Source organism: Microtus oregoni, unplaced genomic scaffold (assembly GCF_018167655.1).
Source record: "Microtus oregoni isolate MIOR12 unplaced genomic scaffold, Mior012 000074F_003, whole genome shotgun sequence".
Classification (NCBI taxonomy): domain Eukaryota; kingdom Metazoa; phylum Chordata; class Mammalia; order Rodentia; family Cricetidae; genus Microtus; species Microtus oregoni.
Window position 1 is genome coordinate 1196797 of NW_024543990.1, and position 16210 is coordinate 1213006.

The following is a 16210-nucleotide window of genomic DNA, read 5'->3' on the forward strand; positions in this document are numbered from 1 at the left end:
CAGTGCACACATCTACACACATTTTCTCTCTCTCTCTTTCACACACACACACACACACACACACACACACACACACACACACACACACACACACACACACACACAGGAGCTATGGAAGCAGTTATCCCTTGCGCCCAATGAAGATGCAGCATGACCAACCCCAAGTCCTGTCCTTTGCAAAGCTTGGCACCTAAGCTGCACTAACGGGAGGTGGAAGGCTTCAGCAGCCACCAGATTTAGAACTGAGATGTGAATGTCAACAGATCAGCATGAAGAACTCTCAGATCAGCAGCCTGCTCAGTGTCCCTTCCTCTGAGGGCTTCAGAAATGAGCAGGCTGCTCGTTACCCGCCCCTGTGCATGCCTGAGTTCCTATGTGCTTAGTTAGCGATGCCTGGCCATGGAAGGCATGCTATGCTGTACATGCCTTCAGACTCATTTGCTCAGTTTTCACAACAGTTTGGTACTGCAGTAAGGCAAGGGGAAAGTCACACAAGTTCAGAGTTCACTGGTTCTATTGATTCCAGTACCTCTAAGAAGGCATTATAGTCCCTTAAAAATACACACACATATACTCTCTTAGAAAGCTAGCTCCCTATCATCAATCAGGCACACAGCATAAGATTGGAAGCTCGTCTTAGTAACTGATCTCATTCCTCTGAGAATTCTCTCAAGGTTATGACCTTTCCTAAGCGGCTTTCTGACGGAGACAGACAAGGGGGACTGAGCTCTGAGGTCAAAGTGCTGCTTTTTTCTTCACAAGCAGAACTATCAATGGCCATGTCTGGGAGAACAGAAGGCATTCTGGGAACATGATGTTCTTCTATCCTGCAAAGTACAGAGCTGCACATGGCAGATGGCAGGGACTTCAAAAGCTAGAGTCACCTTGAAAGAGAATGGCACACTGGGAGAGATGGGAGATAGCTGTCCCCTTTGGCAACAAGCAAGCAGGAAAGTCAAAGGTGATTTGTTGGACTTGTGTACAAGTCAATAGAATGGAGAGACAACTCCACTGTATTTATAGAAAGAGAGGCCAAACCTCCTGTCATCTTGTCCAGAAATAAATGGCATCAATCAACTGGCAAAGTGTTTCTCTTGCCTCTTGATTGGTGGGCTCTCCTTTTTGTTCTACAAGAAGCATTCACATTCTTCCTATCTGGGAAGCTGAGGTCTGACACCCACACTTTCCTATGACGGAGAGGAAGGGCAGACTAACCTGGAAGAATTTCACCTGGAGCTATTGGACATAGCCTAGCTTTCCTTCTCTCTCTCTCTCTCTCTCTCTCTCTCTCTCTCTCTCTCTCTCTCTCTCTCTCTCTCTCTCTCTCACACACACACACACACACACGGCTTGGTGTTGTCCTAGGGTCTGGTCACCTAACTGCCAAAGAAAGATTCTGTCCAGTCGGGAGGTCTTGTACTTTTTTGCAGATGGGTAAACTTAGGCACACAAATGTCAACTCTCTCACCCAAGATCGAATACTGGTGTCAGTGCCTGAAGAGTGAGCTTACCTTTGGCAAAACTGGGATAAGCAGACCATAGGGCAGCCTACTGCCTTTCAACTGGGTATGCTAAATAGTAAATTAATGCCTGCATTCACTGATATGTCTTCTGAGACCACATTCTCATCCCCTGCAAAGGTTAAAAACTGGCTTTTCAGCTTTGGGAGGGAAGACAGGAAAGAGACTTCCTGCCATGCCCCAGGGAGTTGGGGAATAGCCAGCCAAGTCCACAGGGGCTACGAGGCCTTCTCCCTACCAGTACCTCTGGGCAAGGATGGTGTCAGGAGGAGATTGTCATCATCTTCTAAAACATCTGTCCCTCTTGGGCATGGCCTTGGCTGTTCACTAAATGGATCGTCTGTCTCAGAAGCCGACTCTCTTCCTTTGAAGCTGGCAGCTTGCTGCCTGTGGAAACGCAGTCCTATTTCAGGCCTTCATTTGAAAGAGATTTCAGAGTGGCTGGGACGCTGCAGTGAATTGCTTATTGCGGCTCATCTCCTTGGCCAAAGTCTCATCTTGAGCCCAGCCCAGCAGCTGCCACTTCTCACGTCACAGCCACTGGCAGGCTAAGAGTGTTCGGGATTAGCACTGGGCCCAGTCTGAAGGGCTCCACTTCTAGAACTTCTCCCATTAGCACTGGCCACTTCATGCCTTGTTTCATTCTCACTGCATGTTTGACATTATCTACCAGGGAACCCGCCAGTCAGTTACATGACTCTGACCCTGCTTTACAAGAAGGCTGGAGAGATGGCTCAGCAGGTAAAAGTGCTTGCTGCCATTCCAGACCTGAGTTTGCTTCCCAGTACCTATGTCAGGGTGCTTCACAACTGCTGATAGCTCTGGCTCTTGGGGAGCTGATGCTCTCTTCTGGCCTCTGCAGGGACTCCCACACAGGTGGCATACCCTCACACAGACATATACACACAAGCAGATAAATGTTCCTTTAGAAATGCCTAGATGTGCTAAGTACTCTGCCACCTTCTCCTTTGAGAATAAAGTCAAGTCAGTCCTGAGTCTCCACTCTGGGGCACACTATGCACCTCCGAGCACCATCTTCCCTTCTCCTCCACACAAACTTCCAGAAGCTGATCCCACAGCCTTGTTTCCATTTCTGAGGTGAAGAGTCACTGTGAATCGGAACCTGTCACAGCAGATGGGAATGGAGTGCTTGGCCACAGCACCGGTGACCTGGTCCTTCAGGCCCGATTATTCACAGAAACTACTTTCACTTGTTTGTCTCTGTCCCAATGTGGGGAAGACAAGGCTTAAAAAGAAACTCCATTCACCAGGACAATGGTGAAAGAGTCACCAGAGCTTGCCAGGACTCAGCCTTCTTTCTCAGCCATAGAGCCCCGACTATCCCCATCTGAGAGTGCTTCTGGGAGCAGTGGTTGGGGGCTCTCAGGCTGTTTTTAAGGGAACATGGTTTCGGCAGGAACACACCACTAATTTCCATGGCAAACGCTGACTCATGCTCTGAGCAGGCATGGTGGTGCTCTCAGGGGGTGCAGGGACCTCTGCCTCTTTCGATTCTAAAACAACAGTCTGCCTATCACCTTCCTCTTTGCTGTTGATGTTTTTTTTTCTGGATCCTGGAAGATAAGGGATTTTACTGGACAGCAGGACAAGATCCTCTGAAGGCTACAGCCAGCATTAACTAGGGCCAATTTAGTTCATCTGGGCAGTGAACATGAACCTGAACAGAGTGAGGGCTTAGGAAAAAATTCCAAGCAGACACCATTATTCTGTTTGGTAAACAGCTTGGGTCTCAGCACTCTGTTGATGTGCCCCTGTCAAGGTCTGCCTGTCTAGCTACTGCTGCTGGAAGGATCTTTCCACCTTCAAGATGTGTCACTAGCTCATCGAACCTATTTCTGTAACTCTTGGTGAGAGCCAATTTAAGCTGGCTTCTCAGTTCACTCTGCACTCAGAAGAGACCCATTTCTAGTTCCTTTCTGGCATCCATGAGACCAGATGCGGTGACAATTGTTCCAGGGAAATGAACCTAGCAAAGGATCCCAGGGTGCTTCTCAGGGGAGCGGGGGATTCATCGGCTTCATCAGTGACTTAAACACACACTGCTTGCAGCTTGAGCGCTGTCATCTGCTCCCTGGGAAGCTTTCTGATGGGGTATGCTTTGGGGACAGAACAGGGGATCTAGGGTGGAAGGCAGAAGGAAATTCCCAATGAGGCTATGGGACAAATGACACATTCAGAGGGTGCTCATGTTTATGGCTAAGGCCCTATTGCATCTGGCAGCCAGAGCTGGGCAGCAGTTCCTGCAAATGAGAAGCCACTGCTTTCGTTAGGTAGGTCATTGTACCATAAGCCCCACTAGGAGCGCTGTCATAAAAGGAGTGGCAAATTCCCGTGGCTTGGTCTTTTTCCAGGATGTCTATGGCTCCAAATGATACCTGCAGTCAGAAAAAGCAGGGAAAAAAAATGAATGGAATCTACCTTTCTCCTCCGTAAAGCACTCTGCACGTCAGAGGCGCTCTGCTGGACTACAGATGGGTGGGGCTGGGGGCTGGAGGGTAGACCTCACAGTGCCACGAGGCAGGCAAGATGGTGGCGGAATGCATGACAATGTCCGCCTCTGCTGTGGATGCTGTGTCCTCAGAGTCCTTCTTCAGCTGCTCAGCACTAATTCTTCAAGAGGACAGCTTCTTTCCCTGACTCAATTTTGTATACAGGGTAAGTAGTTTACCAAGAGTCGGGTATGTGGCAAGTGGTAGTGTCTGCAATAAAACCTACACTAATGCACACCAGATTCCCCAAAGATTGTTTGATTTCCCAAGTGGCCACTTTTCCATTTCCTAACCAAATGGTTGACATTTGTTCACCATCTGGGATGACATTTTCCTGGTTTGAGTATATGCCTTCCAACTGGACGCAATCTCCAGCATCAACAGGGATAAATGGCAACCAAACTGACTCCACAGCTTTGGCAGCTGGGTGAGTGGGTGGCCTAGTCATACCCACCTGGTCCTGCAGAAACATCTGATGGGCCAGCTGTACAATCTGGTCCACATGGATGATGCCTCCAATACTGTCCATCTCCGTATCTGAGAGCAGTGTTAGTACCATGATGGCTTCCACCAGCAGCTGCCGATACTCGGGCTGGGACACGCGGTTGAGTACGGACTCCACATGGACAGCAAACTTGATCTCATATGGGGTCATCTACCAAAGGGATCAGTACATTTCCAGGGTGAGATCTGGGACAGACAAGGCTTCCCCTAGCACGGCTGGGGCTCAGCTCAAGAGCTGCCTGGCTTCTGGACACTGTCTTGACTCTCTAACAGACGCTCTCTGGAGCAGAGGCTGACTGCTTTTCCCCAAGAGCCAGCTGGCATTGTTCTAGCTCCTTTTGTCTACCTACTGGACTGTGACTTCTAGGGAACAGGGACCATTTCTTATTTCTCTTAAAAAGAAGAGAACTTCCCTGTGGCATAAAGTCTGGTACCTTGGATAGGGTAAAAAACAAAATAAGACAAAAATCTCTTAAAGAATGCTTGGACGTGCGAGGCGTGGTGCCTCCTGCTTGGAAGGCTAAAGATACCCCAGAATGCATGGAGGTGAATGTGAATACAGCACAGGCAAGACAGCGTGTGGGTGGCGTGGCCCCTGCACATGTCTAGCGTGTGTGGGATAGTGTCTGCATGGAGTTTTAAGGGCCCAGATAGTCTGTGAATGGTATTTCTGAGGGCAGTGAGGGAGAAAGGGTGGCAGGAAAGGACCTTTGCCCAGTTTGAGGGTGACGTGGTTGATGTGATCAGACCTACAGATGGCCTGGCTACACAGAGCAAACTTGGGAGGCCCAGGAAGAATCAGTCAGGAGGCGAAGCCATGGAGGGGCTGGTGTTTGGGTTTTGTTACTCTACCTCTTGGGTTGTTGAGGATGGGAGGACATAACCATCGATGGACAGACCATGGCACTAGAAGCAGAACAGATATTTTAGTCAGATTCCAGAAAACTCCAAGTGTATGCTTGCTCACACACTCATGCATGTGTGTGTACACACACACACACACACACACACACACACACACACACTTTCCTTGCCCTGGAAATCTGCACGAGGGCTGGAACATGCCAGACTGTCATGGTTATTTTTAGAGCGTTGTTCTCACTGCCCACAGGCTGTGTTTTCGATGGAACAATTCTAGGGAGACCAGCAGGCATCTTTCAGATCAGTGCAGGAACAATGTCCTAGGGAGCTGCTGCGTCCTCCTCCCAAGAGACTCTGCATTGCACTTGGCAACTAGGCCAGGGTGCCTGCCAGGCCCCCTTTGGTGCCATAATGAAGGGAGATTTTCATGGCTCCCATTGGTGAAGTTATGCTCCTGCGCCTTTGCAGCCATCTATTTTCAAGATTTCTATAATAAGCACCAATCACAAAAGGCTGGAGCACATGCACACACACGCACACCCATGTATATAAATACCAATGGGGCGCAATACAAAATGCTGCTTTTTCATAAGAAAAGCATCTTGGTATTGGGCCAATGAAAGTCTAGCCGGAAGTGTATGGTGCCCCAAGAAGACTTAGGAGATTTTCAAAGAATGGCTAAGTCTTGTCTAACTGGCCATCTTTTACCCTCCAGTTGGCAACAGCTGCCTTGTCCTCACACCGGCCCGAGGGCTCCCCACAAAAATCTTGAAGGGTCGATCTGGGGCATCTGCAGGCTCAGAGGGCATACCCGCTCTGCCTCCCCCCCAGTGTATCTTGAGCAAGGCCTTGGCCAACAGGGCATAGGCACTGAAGCTCTGTGGCTGGCCCTGGGCACCTGCGGCAGAAAGACACAGTGGGCTGTGACTTCACAAAGGAGCTGGCATGTGTTCTCATTTGGGATTATAGCAGTTCTTTCCTCTCCTACTGTGAAATGAGCGAAAATGTAATGATGGGGGAGGGGGAGAAATTTGTCTTGCTTTGCAGAGCCTTTAAATGAGGCATACTTGCCCTCCATGGGGGAGGCAAGGCAAGCTCTGGTGGAGCCTGGGGAGTATGAATGTGTGAGAAGACAGACTGTGGGGCGTAGGGAACAAAGAGGACCCGTCTTCCCATGCTACCCCGACTTCAGCAGCAGGCGTTTAAGACAAGCCCCTCTTGCATTCAGGTGTATGTGTGGTGCAGTGTAGTCTGTGGATGTCACTTCCTGTCAGTTTCAAACTTCAAACTGGGATGAGATCTTAGCCTCTAGGCAGATGGGAAGGAAGCACAGCCCCTATCTCATTGCCACAGGAGCTGCTGGCTAAGGAGTGGGGGCTCTGGGGGCTCTACTGTCAAGCCGTGTAAACAGGGGTAGCCCAGGGCAGGAGGGAGAGTGTGCCTTCAGGGCACATGGCTCCTGGAGTGAGGCTAGAATCTTTTCTCTGTACTCCCAAGACCTAGCAGGCAGCAGGGGCTCCATTACATTGTTGAATGATATGAGTGCCCTGTGTGTCAGCCTCAAGCCAGATCCAGAGTTAATGCCGCAGGACCTCTATGGTACCATTTATGGTCAAAGTCTTCCTTGTCCTTTCTGTTTTTTGTCTATCTTTAGTTTTCTATGATCCTAAACTACGTCAAAGTTGGTTGCACACAACCAGGGTTGCTATTTTGTCGTGTCTTGCAGGACCATTTGACAATGTCAGGCTACTTTTGGTGCCATGTCTGGGCCAGGAGATGCCACTGGCAATCAGTAGCAGACACTGCTTCCTATGTGACTGTGCACAATACAGTACCATAGTAGAGTTACCTAGCGTTAGATGCCATAGGGCCAAGGCAGCGAGCTCTTGCTCCAGGCTGAGTCATTCAAGGTTGGGGCCACATGTTCTAGAGCCCTCTGCTTCTCGCTACCTGGCACGGTCATTGTGCTTCCTGAGGGCAGGTGGAGTCTGGCTCATTTCCCCTGAGTCTATGATTCCTCAGCCCCCACCTCACCTTCTGAAGAATCTTCCACACTCTCTGGTAGAATCCCACGGGGACCCTGTTGATGGCCCCATCCAGCCTTCTCCTGCGCAGCCACTGGCCCTGCTGCTCGCCCCAGCCCATGTGGTGTCCCCCGGAGTCTGTAGATGATGTGCCCGTTGGGGATGATGGGGTGCTGGACCTCTGCAAAACAGACACCATTTGGCCTTCAGAAGCAGGTGCCCACCTTGGAGGCCAGCTCCGAAAGCGAGTCAGAGTCTCCCTCCACATGTCACCCAGTCAGGGGCACAGGGCTCTTGGACTGCACACTGTTGGCTACTTGATGTTGGCTTTAGGTTTTCATGCTCTGCTCCAGTAGTTCTTCCCGGGCCCTAAGAAGGAGTATAATGTCAGGAGACCCTGGACTCACATGACAGAGGCCAAACAGATCTAGGTGTGGGCTTTGCCATCCGGCTGGCACTGCCAAGCTTAAGAGCTGCTGTGATAGCATCCGGACTGAGGCTGCCTGTGCCCCCTGTGCTTGCGCCACCAGTTGATCTGTGTCATTGGGGACATAATTTCCCTGAGGGAGCTATCTGCTGCCACTCACTCAGTGAAGACCCCTGAGACTCCTTGTTGCTTGTGATGAGTGCTCAGAGGGCATCTGTCATCCAGAAGGCCACTCCCTCAGAGGTCACTGGCCAGGCATGCAAAGCCTATTTTAAGGGAAGCAAGTACTTGGGAGAGGTGGTCTCAGAGAAGATGAGCTGGGTGGGAAGGAGAGACAACCCGGGGTGGGGGCAAAGGCCCAAGGGCCTGATTTCCTTCAGCAGTGCCACAAGGAAGTGACCATCACCTCCCCATATGATGAATACAACAGAGAATGCCAGGGAGAAAGGATCAGGAAGCGAAGGCAGAAAGTCAACTAGGAAGCCTTGCTTAGTGGTGGGGAGGGTCCTTGGTTTTTGGGTCTCTACCTCTGCCTTCCAATCCTTATTTCTGCTGTCCTGCTCTTGGTCCTGAGTTTTCTTCTAAGGCTAGGCTATGGTGGCCTTCAGCTTGGACCAGCTGACCAGGGTTAGAGGATGGCAGCTTTCCAATTCCTTGTGGGAGGCTAGAGTTCTCGAGACTCTATAAGGGAAGGGCTGGAGGGTTGCTGACCCCTGGGGGCAGGATGGAGGAGGACCTTCCACCAGGCAGAGATAAGGTGTGGGAGTCACACTGATGTGCCCTGGAGAGACCCCTCAGGTTGGGACAAGGCTAACACATATCGCTTCATACATTTTTGTTTGGACTGTTTGGCTTGTTTCTCAGTGTGCAACATCAAATTTGAAGGTTTAAAAATAAAATCCAAATATTAAGCATGCTAGCAGGGCAGGAGGTGGGATCCTTCTTTCAGAACTCACTCTGACTTCAACAGATCTTATTTTGAAGAGGCAGTTAGTTAGGCTGGGTTATTCTGCTGGGCTCATTACTGCCATTTAAATAAGGCAACAATTAGCTACAAATAAAAGTAATTACAGCCACACTCATCAGTGACTCAGCTGATTTGCTCCTTCTGGCGTTGGGAGGCAGATTCAGACTCGTCTCTGCAATTAGAACATTTCCTGGGCCTCCACTTGAGCTAGGGCCACATGCTCAGCTGGGGCCAGAGAGTAGAAAATGATAGCTAGCCCCAGGGCAGCAGCTCAACACTCAATAAAAAGGCAGGAGGGCTGGGATGTGGGTCAGTGGTGGAGCGCCTGCCTAGCATGCTCAGATCCTTGAGTTCCACCTCAGCACTGCAAAACAATCAAGGAACGGGTATAGAACCAGGGTTTTGAAGGCTCTAGAAACCCCTGGGAGTTGGTAAGGTAAGCATGCCCCACCCCACTGTATTGAGTTTTATAAGCCAAGATCTAAGAGCATGAGATGGCAAATAAACTTCAGTTCAAGAATATTTAAACTTTTCTAGAATTTTCTCCAACTTACAGTTGAACGTACCTTCAGTGTCAACTGAAAACCCTTAACCCAGTGGCTCTCAACTTTCCTAATGCTGTGACCCTTCATGTTATGGTGACCCCCAACTATACAATTGTTTTTGTTGCTACTTCATAACTGCAATTTTGCCACTGTTATGAATCATAATGTAAATATTTGATATGCAGGTATGATAAATGATATGCAACCCCTATAAAAGGATTATCTCACCCCTTCCCAAAGAGTTTGTGACACACAGGTTGAGAACTACTGCCTTAGCCTTTACTCAAACCTTCAGAAGTCAGGGATGAGGGTTATGGCGAAGTTTGGTGCTGGAATGTTTGCTTAGCATGTGGGAGGTCCTCAGTTCCATGTCCAAAAACTGCACGTGACCTTACACACATGTGAGCGCGCACACACAGACACAGACGTGCACACACATAGACACCCTAAATGTAAGTGTGGACGAGGTGGGAGCATGGGTAAGGCCACAAGAGAACGTGGACAGTACAGACATGGAGGAGGACACAGGGAGGGGAGCGATGCCAACACAGATTTACCGCAGACTTGAAGGAATGCAAACTGTTGGACACAGCCTGGCCCACAGGAAAGAACTACAAAAGAAAAAGAACAGACTCAGTCACGTGCAGTGACACCAAGAGATGCAACCAGTTATTGTGAAAACACAGCAGCGTGAAAAGCAGAGACTGAAGACAGACGCGGCCCAGCGAGGCTCTGATTAAGCAGCAGTGACAGATGCAGGCCCACTGCTCCCTTGCAGCCCAGCTTGGCTCTAAATAGCAAGCATTACCAGCTTCCTTTTCTTTGTGGAGCAGGCCTAAGCAAACTAGGACACACGTTCCAAAGTCACAGCCATGCTAATGTCTTATGTTGCACTGTCAACAACCGTAGAGGTCAAAATATTCCTAGCTTTCACTAACACCTGTCTTCTGACGGGTATCCCAGAGATTATTGTTAAATGTACGTGGAGAGCAGGCCGATGACCCTGGACCGTAAACATCTCTCCTCATCTAAGAATCTAGATGGCACCCTGAATTTGCATACTGGTCTGTGGTATGCTTGCAAAAATGAGTAGACACAACACCATGACACCTGTTAAATTTTCACCAGTGAACACTCGTCTTGATATGAGTGGTCAGCTACAAAACTGGTACTGGCTGACTGAATATAAACACAACAAAGAAGAAAGGTAATCATTTCACCCCCATCACAGGCAAGGGCAGCACTAAATGGAAGAAGCCACCCACATTCACCCAGGATCAGGCTTTTGAGCTGTGGGTAGCCAGAGGGACGGTGCCACCGAGTGGCTGACAAAGGAAGATGTTTGGAGAATCATTTCCTTAGAAGGAGTATAAATGAGACACTCTGGAGGGTCTATGCTCTGAGAAAACATGCAGCCTGCACTATGTGCCATCATACATGTACTTTCTCTGGTCACAGAAACATGGCAAATCATTAGAAATAAGAATCCAAAGCGGCAGTGCACAGCTGCAGTCCCACCTACTCAAGAAGCTGAGGCATGAGGATCCCTTTAGCCCAGGAGTTTGGGCATAGCCAGGGCTGCATGGAGGTTCCCATCTCAAAAATAAATCTATAAATTAAAAAATGCCCATTTTTTTTTTCTGAAGAGAAGAAGTACATCGCAGGGTGATATACACAGAGTCCTAACATTTTTTTCCTTCCGGGGTTAAATCTCCCCAGGTAGGCAAAAGGCAGGAGCCTTATTCTCTCTATTGATGAGATTACAGAGCACATTCCTCTTTCTGAACAGAAATGCTGGTGGAGACAGAGACTAGGCCATCTCTTTCACAAAGAACCTTTACAAAGGCTGAGTTTGATAAATGGAATTCTTTTGATCAGTACCATGCACTAACAAAATGAGCCACCCTAAATGATGGCTCTAACTGGCCACCCTAAATGGATTTTTTAAAGGCCCAGGGAAGGTCATCTCTCCTGCCTTCTCATCCTGCTCCCTGTCTCTGGGGCTGGCTGCCTGAGCTACTGAGCCATTCCACCACGCGCCCATCCACACTCTGTATCTGCAGCTTCCCTTTCCATGCTCAAGCCCGAAAGAGCATGTAGCGACCACAGAGAAGGACAGACAGAACAAGACACTTCACCTGCTCATCAGCACTAGCTCGCCTAGTCATCTGCAAGTAAAAACATCAGGAGGTGAAAGCCTGCTTCCAGTTAATGATGCTGCACTGCTCCCTCTGATAAGCCAGGGCAAGCTGGTCGCACCTCAGGGGCTGGCCTTTATTGCCTCACAGACCTAAGCCAGGGTGACTAGTGTATGACCAGACTGTTGTCCGGGTGGTGGTCATCTCCTAGCTCAGTATCAGGCACATCAGGGCTGAAATGGTATTGAACTTTAGACCTGTGAGGGTCAGTTCCAAAGCTCTCTACTGTGAGTTAGAAAGCAGACAACCATGGATGGTAGTAAATATAGGTATCATGATTATCCTAGTCCACATCCTCTTGGCTATTTCACATGAAGAACACATTTGGTAGAGAAATGGTTGTGTCTTTTGACATTATTCCACTTTTCTTAAAAAAATTATTTTTATCTTATGATATGAGTATTTGTCTCCATGTGCCTGCTGTCTGCAGAGGTAGAGGAGGGCATCAGAGCCCCTAGAAATGGATTCAGAGACAGCTCAAAGCTGTCATGTTGATGCTGGGAACTGAACCCAGTCCTCTCCAAGATCAGCCAGTGCTTTTAACTTTTGATCCATTTCTCCATCCTCATGACTGCACAAAAACAAAGATGGACAAGGGGTTATTCTAGAATGTGCATGTACAGCACATGAAGGCTAGCAATTGGTGGGCATGAGCCCGTGTGAATGCCTACAGGGTACCTTCCTGGGATACAGGGCTGTGTTCCCATTCCACAACTTCTACAGGGAGCAGGTCAAAGCTTCATGCCCTTGTCTTTCTGAGGTGAGCCCTGGCAGAAGAACCATGTATACCCCTCCCTTATGGCTGCCATGCTAAGGCCTTCTTACCTGTTTCATCTCACTCCTTAGCCTGTTGATACCACTCCTCTCAGTCTTGGTGACACCAGTGTGACCCACCTCATGGATGGAGATGGCAGGGCTGGATGTGGAGGAGTGAATTGGGTGCACTGAAAGGGAAACGCACAAATGAGGTTATTAGGGAATCTATCGCACCTGCTTTGAGAGAAGCACCATGGACAACATGCTTCTGAAGTCCGTACCTCTTCCCTACTTGACTGTAAACTTGATGAGAGGAACACCTAACTTGCCCCAAGCAGAACTGGGATTACAGTGCTGAAGGTAGGTAGCACAGGCATGAGGCCTGAAGGGCTGTGTGAAAGTGTGGTGTCTTAGTTAGGGTTTCTGTTGCTGTGAAGAGACACCATGACCATAGCAACTCTTATAAAGGAACACATTTAATTGGGATGGCAACTTACAGCTCAGACGGTCAGTCCATTACTATCATGGTGGGGAACATGGCAGGGAGCAGGCAGTCATGGTGCTGACTACATGTTGATCAGAAGGTTAAAAGGAAGTGGCTTAAGCACTGAGTGAAGCTTAAGCAAGAGACCTCAAAACCAGACCCAACAGTGACACATTTCCTTCAACAAGGCCACACCCATTTCAGCAAGGCCACACCCACTTCAACAAGGCCACACCTCTAGATTGTGCCACTCTGAGCTTCTGGGGGCCAGTTACACTCAGACTCCCACATGTGGGTAGTGTTGAGCAGCAGGCACAGAACAGGGTGGCAGAAAACTGTTGGCTGACTGAAATGGTTTGGAAAACTATTTTTTTACTTACCCAAAACACATTTTCTTTGTGGAAAACTGAGACCACCCAAGGAAGCCAGAAGTAACATCTGTTGACATTTCACTCATTATCCTGCCAATTTTCCCCTCCGGATCCATGTTTTTACCTTATGCAATGTCACATATATGTACAAAGAAAAACTTTATATTATATACATGACATATCCATACATAATATGCAAACAAGCTTATTGTTTCAGCAATTAATATTCTGTGAGTGTTCTTCCACAGCTTTACACATTCTCTCGCATGTCTAATGACTGCATGACATCTGATCTCAGAGTGAGGCGCACACCTGATTCTATCTGTGATTTTCTAAAGAGTTCATCTTGACTACCGTGTAGGATCCATACTGACCTTGCCAAGCTCTCTATGCCAAATGTCCCTGGCAAAATGACAAAACTGCTGCATAGCCATCTGAAGGGCTTAGAACTTAGGTTCCTGTGGCTGTCGGACAACTGCTGTGGTACCCTCATCAAGCCTTTTCTCGGCTTGGGTGCAGGTACACATGCAGCGGCATCCAGGATGGATAGAAATCAGGGCACAGAGATCTTAACCCAGGCCTCTGGGAGGAAGCAGAGGCTGAGCTGGCTAGAGAGCTCAGGGGTGGAGTGGAAAGTTACCAAAGCCAGGCACGTGGTGCTACAATAGAACAGGGGCAAGGCTGCTCTTTCCATGACACAAGGCCATACCTCTTTCCACCATATGCCATTAGCCTTACCACTTAGTAACCTGTCCCCAGCTCTGCGCCCTCTCTCTCTCTCTCTCTCTCTCTCTCTCTCTCTCTCTCTCTCTCTCTCTCTCTCTGGTCTCTAAGACAATGGTCATAAGGGATTATTCTGAAAGGCAAATGTGATCCTATTACTGTTCCCTTGGAATCCTCCTGGGTCTAAATCTGTCTTCAGGATAAAGCCCAAACAGTCTTTGTGGTGCCACAGAAAGATCTCCTGATAGGGTCCCCTGTGGGCATCTGCACACAATACTCTCCCATTCTACTGTTCCTTTTGTAGGCCCACCACAAAGGTCATTTTCTAGGGAACCCAAAGATGGGTCAAGCAGGAGGAGGGGCACCAAAGAAATGGAAAACAGAAGCCAAATGGGGTGTGGGAAGCTCCACTGTGTTTGAGGGAAAGTGTTTCTTGGAAACAGAATTTTAGGATTTAGTCAGAATTTTGGCTTCCTAGCTTATAAAAACTGAACAGTTATGTGTTAGTTTGAATGTAATTGGTCCCCATAAGCTCATAGGGAGTGGCACTATTAGGAGGTGTGGTCTTGTTAAAATAAGTGTGGCCTTGTTGGAGTCAGTGTGTCACTGTGGGGGCGAGCTTTGAGATTTCATATGCTTAAGTTTGGCTCAGTGTCTGAGTCCACTTCCAGTTGCCTTCTGATCAAGATGTAGTCAGCACCATTTCTGTCCGCCTGCTCACCGCCATGCTTCCCACCAGGATGATAATGGACTGGACCTTGAGCTGTAAGCTGCCACCTCAATTAAATGTTTCCTTTTATAAGAGTTGCCATGATCATGGTGTCTCTTCACAGCAACAGAAACCCTAACTAAGACAAGTTACAAGATAGTGAAGAAATGTTACGTTTAAAAAAGATAACATGTCTTCTGTCCTTATTTACAATGAGACATGCAATGACATTCAAATGACATTCCTCAGTTATTGGTTTTGCAAGCATCTATATAGCTTTACATTTAATGACCTGTCAAACCATGTACACTACTATGAGGAACCGAACACATTAACTATTTATCCTTTCCATTTACATTTCAAGGATTGTGTACCTGAAATAACTGTAAATTACTTCTGGGTACGGATCACAAGTCCTCCTCCCCAGAAAGCAGAAAACCACGAATAGACAGCTGATTGCCCCATGCGGCTTTGTCTGAAGCTGGCGCACACTTAGGAAAAATACAAAGTACCCAGTGTCCTTCTTATTAAATAAAAAGAATGATAGCCCACAGTGTGTTTCTTTGGCTTGATGAAATAAATTCACCAATGTGTCTGCAAATCATTTAGCTTTTTTATGAGGAGAAATGATAATTGCTTCAATTATAATTAGGGAACATTTGGGAACAAGAAGCACACCAGGACTTGGGTGATTAGATTTCTTAGCACTGCGAGCAGATTTCCAAGATGGCTAAAAACTAAATGAGTAACACTGGGCTACAGTGAGCGCACCGGCCCCCACGGGTCATCCAGCATTGCCTTCTACCCCCTGGCTACAAACGCTTTGATGATGGAAACCAAAAGCCAGGCCACAGGGGGTATCTTGTAAGGGCAGACGTGTGATCCTGACACTTAGGGATGCAGGAGATGCAGGGTACAAAGGTGTGCAGTTCGCTCAGCTCACATACCGCTATAACCTACAAAGGAATGCAACCCTCTGAGGGCGCTCCCTGGCCCTACAGGCAGGAACCCTGCGCCCACGCCCCAGTCCATCCCACTGAAAGAGGAAGCGCACATTCCTTCCTTATAGGGGAACCATTGACGCTGGTGCTGATCTGCACGTGGGTCCCCATGAAGGCCTCACAGCACTCACTCACCGCTTCTCTCCACACCGAACTCCTTCCCACTCAGAATATGATGCAGGAGGTTCTTCATGTCAAAGGGGCTGAGGTTCATCAAACTCTCTGAGGCTTCTTCTCCTAGAAGCAAACATTTTATAAGGGGCCCAGACATGGGCTGGTAGTGGGTAGTTCGGGTGGGAGAGGGTGATATAGAAGGTACTGGTGGGTCTCCTTGCTCATGACTCCTTCACTGGTGCTGCAAGCCTGACAAACATTAATCCTTGGGAAATACAAACACCTCTGTTTAGGTCAGTACAGATGCATTTAACTCCTAGACATAGAATTTTTCCCACCGCACTGATCCCTGCTGCTGGGATGTGGTTTGCAAATGATGTTTATCATTATTTCTCTCAGTGAAGGTGCTAGGAAGTAGAGGGTGACATCTTACAGTGAGGCTATCACTGGAGCTTAGCTGTCAGGTACAGCAAAGGTTCTCAGGAAAACATGGCAG

At 48.4% G+C, this 16210-nt stretch overlaps 1 protein-coding gene across 7 annotated transcripts in view; it reads right to left on the bottom strand.

Moving 5' to 3' along the window:
• Positions 1-3713: 3713 nt before the first annotated feature.
• Phka2 (phosphorylase kinase regulatory subunit alpha 2) overlaps positions 3714-16210 on the bottom strand; it is an 84217-nt gene continuing 71720 nt past the window's right edge. For 2 of the 7 annotated variants that reach the window (XM_041642394.1, XM_041642395.1), the window contains exons 27-34: positions 15736-15837; positions 12382-12500; positions 11497-11526; positions 9916-9969; positions 7430-7600; positions 5387-5440; positions 4485-4685; positions 3714-3916 (exon numbers count right to left, since the gene is read on the bottom strand). In XM_041642394.1, the coding sequence (XP_041498328.1) occupies positions 3746-3916; positions 4485-4685; positions 5387-5440; positions 7430-7600; positions 9916-9969; positions 11497-11526; positions 12382-12500; positions 15736-15837 (902 nt within the window). In that variant the 3' untranslated portion in view covers positions 3714-3745. Of the gene's footprint in view, positions 3917-4484; positions 4686-5386; positions 5441-7429; positions 7601-9915; positions 9970-11496; positions 11527-12381; positions 12501-13176; positions 13292-15735; positions 15838-16210 lie in introns of those variants that run through there. The other 5 variants (XM_041642396.1, XM_041642397.1, XR_005973440.1 and 2 more) reach the window with 5 other exon arrangements.